At 45.3% G+C, this 13,195-nt stretch overlaps 1 protein-coding gene across 1 annotated transcript in view; it reads left to right on the plus strand.

The window, feature by feature from the left end:
* The window catches only part of DOK6 (docking protein 6), a 495,770-nt gene extending 483,588 nt beyond the window's left edge, over positions 1-12,182 (plus strand). Inside the window, exon 8 of the mRNA XM_079109215.1 lies at positions 9,550-12,182. Within this exon, the coding sequence (XP_078965341.1) occupies positions 9,550-9,689 (140 nt within the window). The 3' untranslated portion in view covers positions 9,690-12,182. The remainder of the gene's footprint in view (positions 1-9,549) is intronic.
* The last annotated feature ends 1,013 nt before the right edge of the window (positions 12,183-13,195 follow it).

Consider the following 13,195-nt stretch of genomic DNA (forward strand, 5'->3'; position numbering starts at 1 on the left):
TATAGTCATTCCGAATCCAAGCGGCCACGCTCCTCCTCCTCCTCCTCAGGGCAGGCCCCGGGGTTCTGAGTCCACACAGCTCTCCTCGCCGCTCCTCCCCTGGGCATCCACCGGAGCCCCAGTGGTTGTTCCAAGTCCCAGCGCTGTGCTGAGCGGCCTCCTCTCCGATGCTGCCAGTTGTCCGAGTTCACTGCTCCAGCAGGGGGAGAGGCGTCTCGCCGGGCAGCTCTACTTCACAAAGTTCCCTGCGTTCCGGGACCACCACCCCATCTGGTTCGCCTCCCCAACGGGAGAGACTTACCCGGCTGCTTTGAGTTGGTCCCAAGTCTCTCAATATCTCCTCTTTTGAATCCTGAGTCCTGGAGCAACATGAAATGCAGCCACCCTCTAGGCCGCTATCTTGAAAACCTCCCTGATGTTCGCTCTTGAAGCAGTACTTCTGCAAAATATTGACCAGGCAACAATTAGAGTTTACAAGGAAAATACAAAATGGAGTCATCAACAGTAAAACATTCAGTTTGCGCAATAGCTATTTTGAATTTTGGCTGAGTTCCCATTTGAGATACAACAAACATTAAACTTTTGAACACAACTTTAAATGAGTTAAAGTCAGGCTTACTTTGGAGCCATTGTAATGTGTAGCAGGGTGGTGAGGCAGAGCCTTATCTCAGGTAACGTGGGGCTTTTCAGTGAGGGGCAAAGGAGTATATAAACACAGATTTTGAAGATTAAGCTGAGATCAGATGGACCTCTGTTCTCTGATGGAAATGTGGATCTAAAGAGTTATGTCAGCAATCTTTATATGTGTGCAATGTTAGGTTATAGATAACCTATTGATGACAGGTCCTATAATAGAACATTAAATGATAGGTTTACCATTACAGACAAGTTTAATTTGAAGAACAGCAGCTTGATAAATTTTCTGCTTTAAAGGCTTGTATACCTGGAAAATATGAACACATTTAATATACAAAGAATAATGTTTTTAAGTATGTTACTCCATGGAATAGCTTTATGAATTAATCAGATGTCTCTAACAAACACATTTGAGTAATCCCATACATGTCAACTCCAATTCACTCACTTATTGTAGAAAAACCAGAATATCAGACAAGTGTACCAACAGTATTTGCCGTCTCTTTCCTGTTGAAGAAAATTCCTAGAAAAATTGATGTTAGACATTTTATAAACATTAATATTTTATTAGTGTGACCACCTAGAGACTTGTGAGTTAATTTTAATGACATTTTACTTCTATTAGTTTACCCAATTTAAATTGAACCTCATTAAATCACGTGAATTAAAAATATTTGGATCCATTTTTAAAATTTTAATGTTTATGCGCGCTTATATTTAACACAAAAGCAAAGGCCTTGTAATATTTATTTCCATTGCAATATAATGGATGTTCAAAAATAACTCTAGAGTTGGATAAAAAGAACTGATCAAAAATCATTAACCTAGGTCTGTAGGATCAAAATTGTGAGCTCAAAAATACAGCTTTTAAGAAAAACAAAGTCCTGGAAGAAAAATGATAATGGTTATTAATTAAAGCATGAGAAAATGAGAAGGAGAGAAAAGTTGAAAGGGAGAAAAGTATTCTGAGTTGTAGCCCAGGAGAAATTTAAAATGGACAGTTTTACACTTTTTTTTCCTTGGGTTTAAAACCGGTTTCTACTGCGCCTTTCTTCATTTACATTTCAATGTAACCCTTGACTGGGATCTGAATCTGAAAGGGGCGAATATATTCTAGCAGAAACTTGATGCTTAGGTCCTTTTAATTTATTGAGCCTGCAGGGAGAGCTGAGAGAGAAAGAAAAGATTTGAAAATAGGGAATCAGCCAAGAGAACGTGTTCGGGTTTTACTCCCTCCGCGCCAGCCACCTCCCGTAAAGGAGCTCGAATGTGTGTACGAGTCCGCGTGGTGGGGGACCTGGTGGGCTGGATGGAGGAGCAGAAGGAGAAATAGAAGGAGGCCAAGGAGAGGAATGGACAGGAGCTTCTGCAGCAGGAGGCCTGTAAGGAGATATTCATCAGCTGGATCAAACTCAGAGGAGAAAGGATGAAATGGGGGAGGAGGAGCAGCAAGAAAGAAAGGGAAAACAGGAAGCGGAAAAGTCCCTTTCCATTCACCAGGTGGCCCACATATGTACTTAATCATAACTAGTACAATTAGGCATATAATTATACCTAGCACAAAGCTAGAATTTAGGGTGTCATAAATAGACCATTCTGACTTCTATCTAAAGGACAACTTAGCTCTGATTCAGGGAACAGGTGAAGGGGTTTGAGATGATTTAATAAACATCTCAGGGGCGAGTTTGCTGGGCTGGATGTCCTGAATCCCATGGTAAACTGAGACACACCTGGCTAGTGATTTTTGGCACCCCAAGAACTACGGTGCCAGGCAACGAGAGGTTAGAACTAAGGTTTGGTCGTCACCCAAAACCAGTGTTTAACCAAGCATTAGCTGAGAGAGTTTGAAGACCTGGCCAGGATTTTGAGCGAGATGCAGCAGGAAATAAAAGAGCTTCAAACCCTGAGAAAGAATCTCAGCACCATAAAAATCAGGAATCCACCCAGCAACTAGGACCAGCTATGGGGACCAAGGAGGTACCCCCACACCTCGGCAGTTGGGTGGCGGGAGCCACAAAGCGGGCGACGAGAGGGAGCCACTGGCGGGTGGCAGAGGGAACCGTGGGGTGGCCGTATTCTCAGATACGGGGGGCCGTGGCTGGAGCCGCGGGTGGCCGAGATGTGTTTAAGTGGTCAGGGGCCTGCCTCAGGGGAACTCACCAATTCTGGAGTCCGGTGTTGTATGCAGAAAACTGGGCATCCAGGTAAATGGAAGGTGAGCCTGTATCCGCAGGTGCCAGGATAGTCAGCGGAAAAACCCATATCCAAGTCTCGGCACCAGATGTTAGGGGCAGTTATGGTTCGTCCTTAGCTCCCAGAAAGACGCTCCGCAGACACAGGTCTCACACGAGGAACTTTTATTTTATGCAGATGATTCACGTCCGCTCGGGGGTAAAAGGAAAGAAGAAAAGAGAACGTGGCGCATGGTTTCTTAGATACTGGAATTTCGCGGGCTGAGAGGAACCAATCGCAGAGGAGAATTCTTACAGACTGACTGATGGACCAATGACATATTAGAACTAACGTGGGAGGCAGGAAGATTACGGCAGCGTAAGCAGGAAATTCCTCTAACGGGAGAGGCGGGAAGCACGCAGACTGACAGGTGGTGGGGAGGCCAGATTCCTTACAGCCACCTCCTGTAAGGGGGCTAGAAGATGTGCAAGGGACCACGTGGCAGGAGGACTGGGTGGGCTGGGGTCCGAGGGGGCGGAAGCAGAAACAGAGCAGGGCAAAGGAGATGGAGGAGCAGGGGCCGTAGGGGCCTCTGCCGCAGGAGACAGATATGGGGGTGGTTCACTAGCCGAGTCAAAGTTGGAGGCAGAGGAAGGATCAAGAGGGGGAGAAGAAGTCAGAAGGAGGTGTTTGGGTTTGCAGGAAGCACAAAGATCAGGTTTAGTGCACAAGAATGAGAAAGCTTGAATGTAGAGAATCCATTTCCATTTGCCCGCTCACTCACAGAAGTTGCATAAGCACTCTTCCTCCTGTGAGTTTGTGCAGTGAGACCTATGCTTAAAGAACGTGTGTGAGGTGATGGAGCCGCTGTCTTGGGCAGCTTTCCGGCTTCTGTTTGCAGGACCCAGAGGCAACTTCCACTCTACCACCTGGTTTGGCTTGCTGTGAAGCACCTTGAGATCTTCCTTTTGCTTTTCCCACTAAAAATACATGTGCTAGTTGGGGCTCTCCAGGGAAGCAGAGCCCACAGGATACACACAGATATACGAGGAGTTTTATTGCAGGAAAGGGACATGTGGTTATGGAAACTACATCTGATATCCTGCCCATGTGTAATGGTTAATTTGAATTGTCAACTTGGTTGGATCAAGAGATGTGGATGATTAAGAGGCCTCTGGGTGGGTCCCTGAGGGCATGTCTAGGAATGGTTGGAATGCTGGATAGTGAACTGAAGTGGAGACCCTCCTTCAGCGTGGGCAGTACCGCCTGATAGGATGGAATAAAAGCTGGAAGAACAGGAAGCAGATGCAGATGCAGGCTCAGCTCTTCTTGAACTGGTTCTTGATGGCTGCTTCCATCATCTGAGGATATCAAATTCTCACGTCTTCACTCTTCCAAGCAGACTCGGCCAGTGATTCTCCAGGTAGTTTCCAGAAGCCTTGGGCTGAAACTAGGGTAACACTGTTGATCCTTCCTGTTCTGGGGCTTCCGCCTCTTGGACTGCGCAGCTGCTGGTTCTTCCAGCTCTCCAGCAGCAGACGGCCATTGTGGACTATCCGGTTTCTGGTGGTGTAAGCCAATCTAATAAATCTCCTTTTATAATCCTACTTCCTGTTGATTCTGTTCCTCTAGAGAACTCTAATACACCATAGGAAGCTGAGGCTCAGGAAAGCAGGTGCTCCAATGTGTAGGCCCGAAGACCAGGAGTTCTGCCTCCAAAGGCAGAAGACAGATGTCCCAGTTCAGAGAGAGGATCTGTCTTCCTCCTCCTTTTTGTTCTGTTCAAAAGTCCTGGGTGGGCTTTCCTTAACCCAGTGCAGTTGACACATAGGACACAATCTCACCTGCTAGAGCTGAGATGAGGTACGTGGCACAGGACCTAGACCCAAATATATGCTCAGTGAATAGTGGGTGTTATATTATGACTCTTCCAAATCATTCCTGTGTAGACTGAAACCAATGATCGCAGCTCCTCTTTGGCTCCAGAGTGCTGAAACTGAGTCTTGATACCCCAACAAATGTATTCAAGGTCATAAAGCCACTGAGCTCCTGGAATCCCCAAAGGAGTTTCAGAAGCACACTAGGAGAGCTCAAATACCAAAAAAACAAAGTCTAGCTGGAGTCACAACTTGAAAAAACTGAATAAAATTCAAATACAGTTACAGAAGAGATATGGGCATTTCTCCGTGTAAGTAATACACAGCAAGTCGTCGCTCAGACAGGAGATGGCCCTGCACTGCTGCTGCTGCTAGTCTGGCTTCAGCTTTCTCCAAGCTGCAAGGTCAGCATGCAAGTGCTCGACACCCCATAAAAACTATGTAGCCCCACTCTCTGTAGCGAGAGCCCAGGAGACCTTAGCTCTGCACCCGTGGCTTTCCTTTTGCGACCTCCTCCCTGTCCAGGCCTGGTCTGCGCCATTCCTGCTGGTGGCCAGAAGCTCCTTGGTCAAGAGGGAAGCCAGCCTTTACTCTCAGTCTCCAGGAGCAGTGGTGGTCCGTGTCCTGGCGCTTCCCTTCCTCCCCAGGGGACATTTCTATCTGTTTATTTTGCACTTTGTGTTTTTATTTTGTTTTATCAGTTAAGGGAACTGCACCCTTTCATCTTCCCCAGATCTAGCAAATTAATAAAACACATAGACAATCATGAAGTACCTCTGCTTGGCCCATTGCCTCTTACCAGTTATGGCCACGTGGTTTACGCCTTGGATCCTCTGGGAACAAAGAGAATTTTCTCTGGATTATGCATCAAGAAAGAAGAGAAAAACCAAGACTCCCCGGTGCCATGCTCAGTGAGGCCTCTGTTCCACCAGCACCCTCCCCACTCCGCAGGAGGCAGAGGACGTGCAGGCTACCTGTTTGTCCTTCTGTGCATAGTGGGAACTGCTGGTCTTGCCTTTCTGTTTGGTTGTTCTTTTCTACCACAATTTGTGCCCCTCCAACTTCATTGCCCGTTAGGATGTTTTATGACACAGGGAAGTGTCCCTCCAAGGTTGGTGTGGCTTGGCCTTTCTTTCATGACACTCTTGACTTCCTAGAATTGAGTTGGGGCGATTTCCTATAATTCTATTATAATAAAGCAAAAGTTTCAAATACCTCTGTATCCAATAGATTTCCTGGTTTATGGAAGGGGACTACATTTCTGGGGCATGCATGCATACCACAGGGAGAAGGTGGCAAGCTGGGGTATATTTCAAAGTGTACTTGAAACTACCAGGTAAAGACATTTTTTTCCCCAGATTGTCAACATTACCTGAATATATAGTAGAAAATGTTATTTTCTATTAAAACAAACAGGAATACCCAATGGAGTCAAAATCAAAATTCAAGGGGACTTTTGAAATAGAGTCATGGCTATTAACAAATGTCATTTGTGGTTGGCTAAATATTTATGATCATTTTGATCAAAACAGCATTGCAAATTAAGCCCTTATTAAGAAGTAAAACACCCATTACAAATTTTCTACCCTCAGATTCCCAGGGTCCAGATTCACCCATTTGTCTTTAAGGTGAACTGGAGGAAAAGGTGGGGAAGCGTTCGCTCGTCTCTCAGCATCACGGATGAAGAAAGCTGTCTCCTCACGCCGTTGATTTAAGCCACAGAGTGGATTTTGTTTTGCTTTCATCAACAGTGCCTCAGGGCATAATTCAAATGAATGTTGAGAAAATGCTTAATTATTTTTCTCTTTTGTTCCCACACTTATTCTGCCAAAATCAAACAGCATTTGTAAAGTCTTTATGTATTCCATTCTGATTGAGGTGTGTTGTTTTTGTGATAAGCATTAAATAGCATGATTTGTGAATTGTCTGTAAATAAACAGAAGAAAGAAAAATCATAAATTAATTTCCAATTAGACTAGAAATGATTCACAGAAGAGGGGGAGAAGCCAAGGTTGACCTTGAAAGAGAATGACATTCCAAAAAAACCAGTGAGAAACAGCACGTTGAGATGGTGGAGAAAGCAGGGGTGAATAGGGGACAGAAGGAGTGACAGGCGAGGGGCCCACTCAGTGCAGAAGGAGGAAAAGGAGCTTCCACGGTGGTCCTGCCGCCCGGGTCTTGCGGTGTGCTGTCTGCTCTGGAGAGGACACTCTCCCCATCAGCACCACAAGGCCCAGAGAGGCACAGCAGAACTTGAGGCTGACTGAGCAGCGCTGGGGAAGCGTGCACTCTAAGGAGGGACAGTCGCTCGTGGTCGTCCGAGTGACCCGTGTGGTTCTGGATGGCGGCCCCCTGTAAGCTCCTGACCTGCCAGCGAGGTTGCATGGACCCTTGGTTTGGTGCTGCCTGTTGCTCTCTGTCTGCCCATCATTCCCCAGCAGCTTGCCGACTCCGGAGAGGCAGGCTCCTGCCCTGTGTGGGAGCCTTTTCCACGGGGTCTTGAACTATCTTTTATAGATGATTGGTAAATGTTAGCTGCATGTTTCGCTGTTTAGGTTCAACATTCTAGGATAAAAAACTGCGTTCATAGGCAAAATGAATTTCCAACTTAAGCTTCAGCTTTTAGCCCACGAAGTAATGTGAGTTAAAGATAGTTCTAAAACTTTAAAAAAAATAACAGAATAAAAATCAAGGCCAGGAATATAGTCTTAATATTCCACTGTTCAGCTGCTTACACTGATCAACACCAGCATTTCCATTTAGAGAAAGTATGGAATATCACTGGTAAGGAATTATCAATGGTAAGATTTGAGGATAAAAATCACTAAAAATTTGATGCCTCTTCCCCCATCAGATCAGTGTTATCAGGACTTGGTCATATAAACGTCATGCCAAATGCCACCTCCTGAGGCAGGCCTTCTCCAGCTGCCCAGGTTGGCAGTTTGGAGAGTACCACCGCTTTGGATCCCTCTTCCAGAGTGGCAGTACTTAGCATGGATGAACTCACTGGTTTGATATTCAAAAGGACATACAAACTAAGTGACTGTATTAGCGTCCAGAATTTGCAGAGAAGGAAACTGAGAAATAAGTACCTTAAAGTGGGCTACAAGCTAGGCAGTAGAAGAGGCAGTACTTGTCCCTGGTGTCAAAGCTCCAGGGATCCCACCCTGCCTTCTCCGGGTCTAGCCACTCTCAAACTGCTCCCCATGCCAGCGCTAGCTCCCCTAGAGCTCCCGTTAGCAGCCCTCCACACCCTCTCCCCCTCTGCTCCATCCTCCATGGCTGTGGCACCAGGGACCTGCAGGAGAGAGAACACACACACTCGGATGAGATGCTAAGGGAGTTTAAGAAGGGACTTCCCAAGAGCTGTGGGCAAAGTTCAGGAAACCCACGGAAACTGTGAGGGACTCAGAGCAGTGGGGGGCAGGGCCTCCATCAGATCCGAGGGCCCCAGAGAGGAAAAGGAGCTTCAGGATCCCAGGAGACAGAAGGAAGTGCAGGAGCTGAAGAGGCTGAAGGAACTGGAAGTTCAGAAGGCTCTGTGGGAGGTGTGAACCCAGGAGGGGGACGGGAAGAACCCACTCCCCTCCCCTCTCCCAGATCCGAAAGCCACCTGTCTATTGTGATTTCCCTGCTCAGTCAGCAAGAAAGTCAGCAAACAGTGAAGCTAAAGTATTTTTTTATCCAGGAAGCAAGAGTTCTCTCTCGCCGTTTCGGCATTTCAGCAGTTCTTTCTACCAGCTTTAATTAGTCTTTTCTTATCCAATTCCCATGGTGTCCCCCCTGGATCCCAAGTTCCCCACGCTGCTAGGGCATTTTTTTTTTTTTTTTGAGTCATCAAACACACATGACAATGGCTTGAAGCCTATGACATTGCAAAGGACAAAGACTCTGAGTCTGAAAATGAGAAGTTCCATGTTTCTGAGTGAACAGATTGTCTTCTCTGCATTTCTCACTCTGGAGATCAGAGAACATACAAATCAAATGAAAGACATCTCTTCCTTTGAGCATAATATAAACTCTGGAAGGGCGGGGTACTGGATCAATGTTTCCAGTAGCACAAGTCATCTTCACACACGAAGAATAATTACTGGCTCAGAAGGATGAGGCGCTACTGGGAAGTCCACTGAAACCTCAGCATGCACACTCTCTCCACACATTTTGGCATTGTGACAAGTTTTCAGGGGCGACTTACATTTGGGTTTGCAGTTCACATGGTCTCATCACCCAGGTGCCCCTGAATAGCCCAAGCATCTTTAAATATGTTTTGCCTAAGATCCAAGAATCAGGCCATTTTAGTAACAATCAAGGCTTATCATTTTGGTGAACCATGTCATGGAATGGCTTCTGTGGCAGGGACAAACCCACCAGGAAAAACCAGAGCCCCTAACTCTGTCCCTGGACAAGGCTTTTTTCTTGGAAATTGATGGTTGCTGGTTAGGATTAAGTGTAGCTTGCCTGCTACACTTGAGAAAGTGTGCAATTTGCTTTTGTTTGTGCAAAGTGAGCCTAAAAGAAAAGAAAGCCGCCAACAGACCCTCCATCAAAAATAGCTTTGGGGGGGAAAGCTTTCCTGCTTTTCTTTCAAAAGTTAATTGACAGAAGTTTGAGATCCCTACAAAATGTGCCTAGTTCTCTGGCATCCAGCACGCTCACACAGCTGCCCCTGGGAAACACTGACCCCTGAAAACAAGACTTTCAGAGCATCAAAGGTGGAGACGCTGAGGTCTCCAGGTGTTAGCAGCTTCCGCACAGCCGGCTCAACGCCGCGATCTGGGGTCCTGCTGTGCGTGCTGGGGTTTTCCGTACACCTTTTGCTCTGCTGAACCTGGTTCTCAGCCAGTTCTCCTTTCCTGCTTTCTAGGTCACGGCTTTGGTTCCTCCAAGATGTCACGTGCCCAGACGTTTCCCAGCTACGCCCCTGAACAGAGCGAGGAGGCCCAGCCCCCCTTGTCGCGGTCCAGCAGCTATGGCTTCAGCTACAGCGCCAGCCTCATCCAATGACACCCAGCGGCCATGGCGACAGTCCGCCCTGGATCTGCCCAAGGGTCACTGTGCCCTCTGCCTCCTGGTAGACCACTTGCAGTACCAATTGACGCGGCCGGGTCTCGCTCAGTCTCATGGGAAGGTTAAAAACTGGAGTTCACTTCCTTGATTCAGCGGTTAAGTCCTTTATTTATTGAATTTCTATGGGGGAATCTGTGTTCTACAAAAATAGAATCCAAATCGTATGAACAGTCATTTAAACAAAATTCTTTGGGTCTGATGGTAGCAGAAGCCTGGGCACTGGGAGAAGTCGCCCACACTGGGCTGTGCCCGGCAACAGGTGCCCACCGTGCCCTGGTCCAGTCCTTCTGTCTGAGCCCAGGGTCTGTCCTTGGACATAGCAATGACCCACCCAAAGCTCTGTGACAGGGACAAATCCAGTGAGGCTCCACAAATGGCACCTTAACTCCCTCCATATAAATAAGACCAATGACAATTAAGGGAACATGAAATTAGAGCACTCTCTCAAGCAGGGCCCTGTAGTTCATGTGTGTGTGCGTGTGTGTGTGTGTGTGTGTGTGTAGAAAAATATAGATATGGATATTACTGTATCCATCTATATACCACAGTATATATCCAACTTGCTGAGGGTGACAGAATATGCTCACTTAAACTGTTGAAAACTATAATTTGTTGCATTAAAACTCAGATTGTTATGTTGAATAGCTATTTCTAAAATAGTGCTATTTAAAAATGGCTTCTCATTAGCAGCAGTATGTGCGTAGTCCAGTCTACTCCTGACACATGCAGGCGTAAATGAGGGACGGGAAATGTTTTGGAAGCAGGAGAACCAGCCCCGCTGTCCCTCCCCTCCGGTGTCTCACTGTCTGTCCACGTGGTCTTGCTGTTCTCAATGTTTCTCCCCTAGTTGGTCCTCCTGAGCCACTCGAGGAAGAGTCTGTGATCACTGACCAGCTTCCGTTTAGCCTCAGAGGACCCAGGAGTCGCCACCTGGGAAACTGTTTGAGAAAGAAACAAAAATACTTCAAACAAAACTCAGCTGTTTTGTAATCAAGAGAAGAACAGGCCCAGGATAGCAGATACAGAGATTTAAAATTTTGTAGATGACAATCCCTTGCCACCAGGGGCTTGTAACTAACTGTGTGGTGGCACTGGCTGGATTTTATTTTTTTCTTGTACTGGACATAGTTTGTCTGGGATTATAAGAGAAAGTAGATCACAGATAAATTTTTAAGCCCTGCAGTAAGCAGACCTATAAGGTTTTAAGGAAAGTGGCGATTTTCAAGTGAATTGAGAAAGTTTGGTTAATTCAGGTTGACATGGGTATGTCCGTCCTTAAGTCTGAAAATAAAAATAACAGTTATTCGGCCTGGGTCATCTGATGCTATGTGCCTAAGATGGTCATCTCTCAACCACTCCAGGAGGATTTAAAAAACTGGTGAGTCCAATTAAGCAAGAAGAAAACTTGATTATTTTTCTTAATAGTAAAATATGTTAAGCCATCGAGGTTTGTCAATAGAAAGGGTACCTTTTTTGCTAAACTCTGCAAAGATTCTTCTCATCCCTAAACATAGCTTGAGAGCCAATTGGCAATTCATGTCAATGAATTACTACTGAATAAAAACGATCTGCATTCCTCCTTGATAAACGTGCACTTAAGCAACTACCTAGACTCTGAATCAGTCACTAGGTATGAAAACCCCATCAAGATACTAATCATAAGAGTTAATGTGCCTGCAAAAAATAATTGCACGAAAGCCTTCAGGGAGAGAAAGAAAATTAACCAAACACCCCACACTGTGAATTTTGCTGACACAGCAGAGGAGGAGAAGACCGATTTCTTTCAAGGACACAGCCTTCCTGGAATCCCAGCTTTCGGGGGGGTTAACATCTCTGAATTTCCTTAGCACACGGCATTTGCGTTAGAAATGCCGGTGGTCAAATCCACCAGAGCAGCTCCCAGCTGAGACCATTTCAGCACAGTTCCTAGTGAGGCCAACACGCAGGGGCTCTGGCCGGCTCACTCAGTCGAGCTGTTGCTCAGACAACCACAAGTTTCTACAAGGGACTTATGGGAAGAGGCCCTCAGGGGTCACGGTCCATGTCTCAGCTTTATTAATGTGCCAGAAGCACAGACAGCGAGTCCAGGGGGATTCTGCTAATTACACAAGTCTGCTCTTATGTTTCTTTGGTGGGAGACAAACATGGGCTTGAAGTTACTTCAGCAACACGTTTTGGTTCTGATCATTGCCAGTAAGCGTTAAGAGGCACCAAAGATCAGGCGCAACCTTGGGCCATTTATTCTGAAAATAGTGTCACCAAAAGGGTATGTGAAAGAGAAATTTACTTCCCAAATCTTTAGCACAATCTCATGACAATGAGAATAATGCTAAGAAATTCCTCGTAATACCTTTTTAGAGCTTTATTCTAGCATCCTCCTCAAAGTATATTTATAATTACAGCTAAGTCAAAACTGCTATGTTGAGAGATGGGATTACAGTGACGTAATAACACATTTGACATAGGCAGTGTCATTGAAATAAAAGTGACAAGCAGATAAATCATCTACAGAACCAAAGATTGAAAGATACTTGTACCAGTCTCTCCGACCTTCATAAAATCAGTTCCACTGAGTGACAGAATAGCTGTGGACACTCGCTCAACTCCACTGAGCTCCCACTTTGCAAGTTGGTTCTCCCTTCAGATACTGTATCTTTAATACACTTGCAACTTTGTTTTAAGAGAGGGTTGCTATGCACCTAAGACATGTTTTGGCTCCTTCTGAAAGTGACTCAGTTGGGGTTCCTCCCAGATTTGTTCAGATGAATGAAGATAGCACCATTTCAACATCCAGTTGGAAGAGACCAAGGAGAGATGAAGGAATCCAGCAGAAATAGTGAAGTCTCTTCTATCAACAGAGAAAGACTAGAGGCATACACACACATTTCACAGAAGGATTAGATAAGGGGATTTATTTTTATGTCCCCAGTTTTTTCTTCTGATAATAAAGTACACATGACCAACACATGCATTCTATTTAAAATGCAGAGTAGTACAAAATGACATTGACCCAATGGCTCATTATTCTGGGGAGAGGGAGAATAAAACAGATCTTTCACTTACTTATTGAACCAACAATAGGCACTCAGAGCTAATTTATTTATGCAGGTTGGAAATATTTATGAATCAATGTTTGGGTCACTGCCACAATTTGAATTTGATGAAAAAAGAAGTATATATTTACTATATATTAGGAAAGATGCTGTTTCATAGAGCATGTGAAATAAAGTGAAATCTATTTATTAAAACCAAGCCACACCTCTTTTACCAAACAGTAACTGAAGTACTAGTCCTAGTATCTTGTACAATTCTTCTATGTCTTCATCAGGAAATTGTCTGAAAATCATGCTTCACCAATAAAACAGCCAATCACTTATATCTTCTATTCAACAAAGACAGTGGACTGGTAAATAACTTTACACTGTTAGTAGTACTTCCTACTG

This window comes from Sciurus vulgaris (genome assembly GCF_902686455.1).
Source record: "Sciurus vulgaris genome assembly, chromosome: 13".
Lineage (NCBI taxonomy): Eukaryota > Metazoa > Chordata > Mammalia > Rodentia > Sciuridae > Sciurus > Sciurus vulgaris.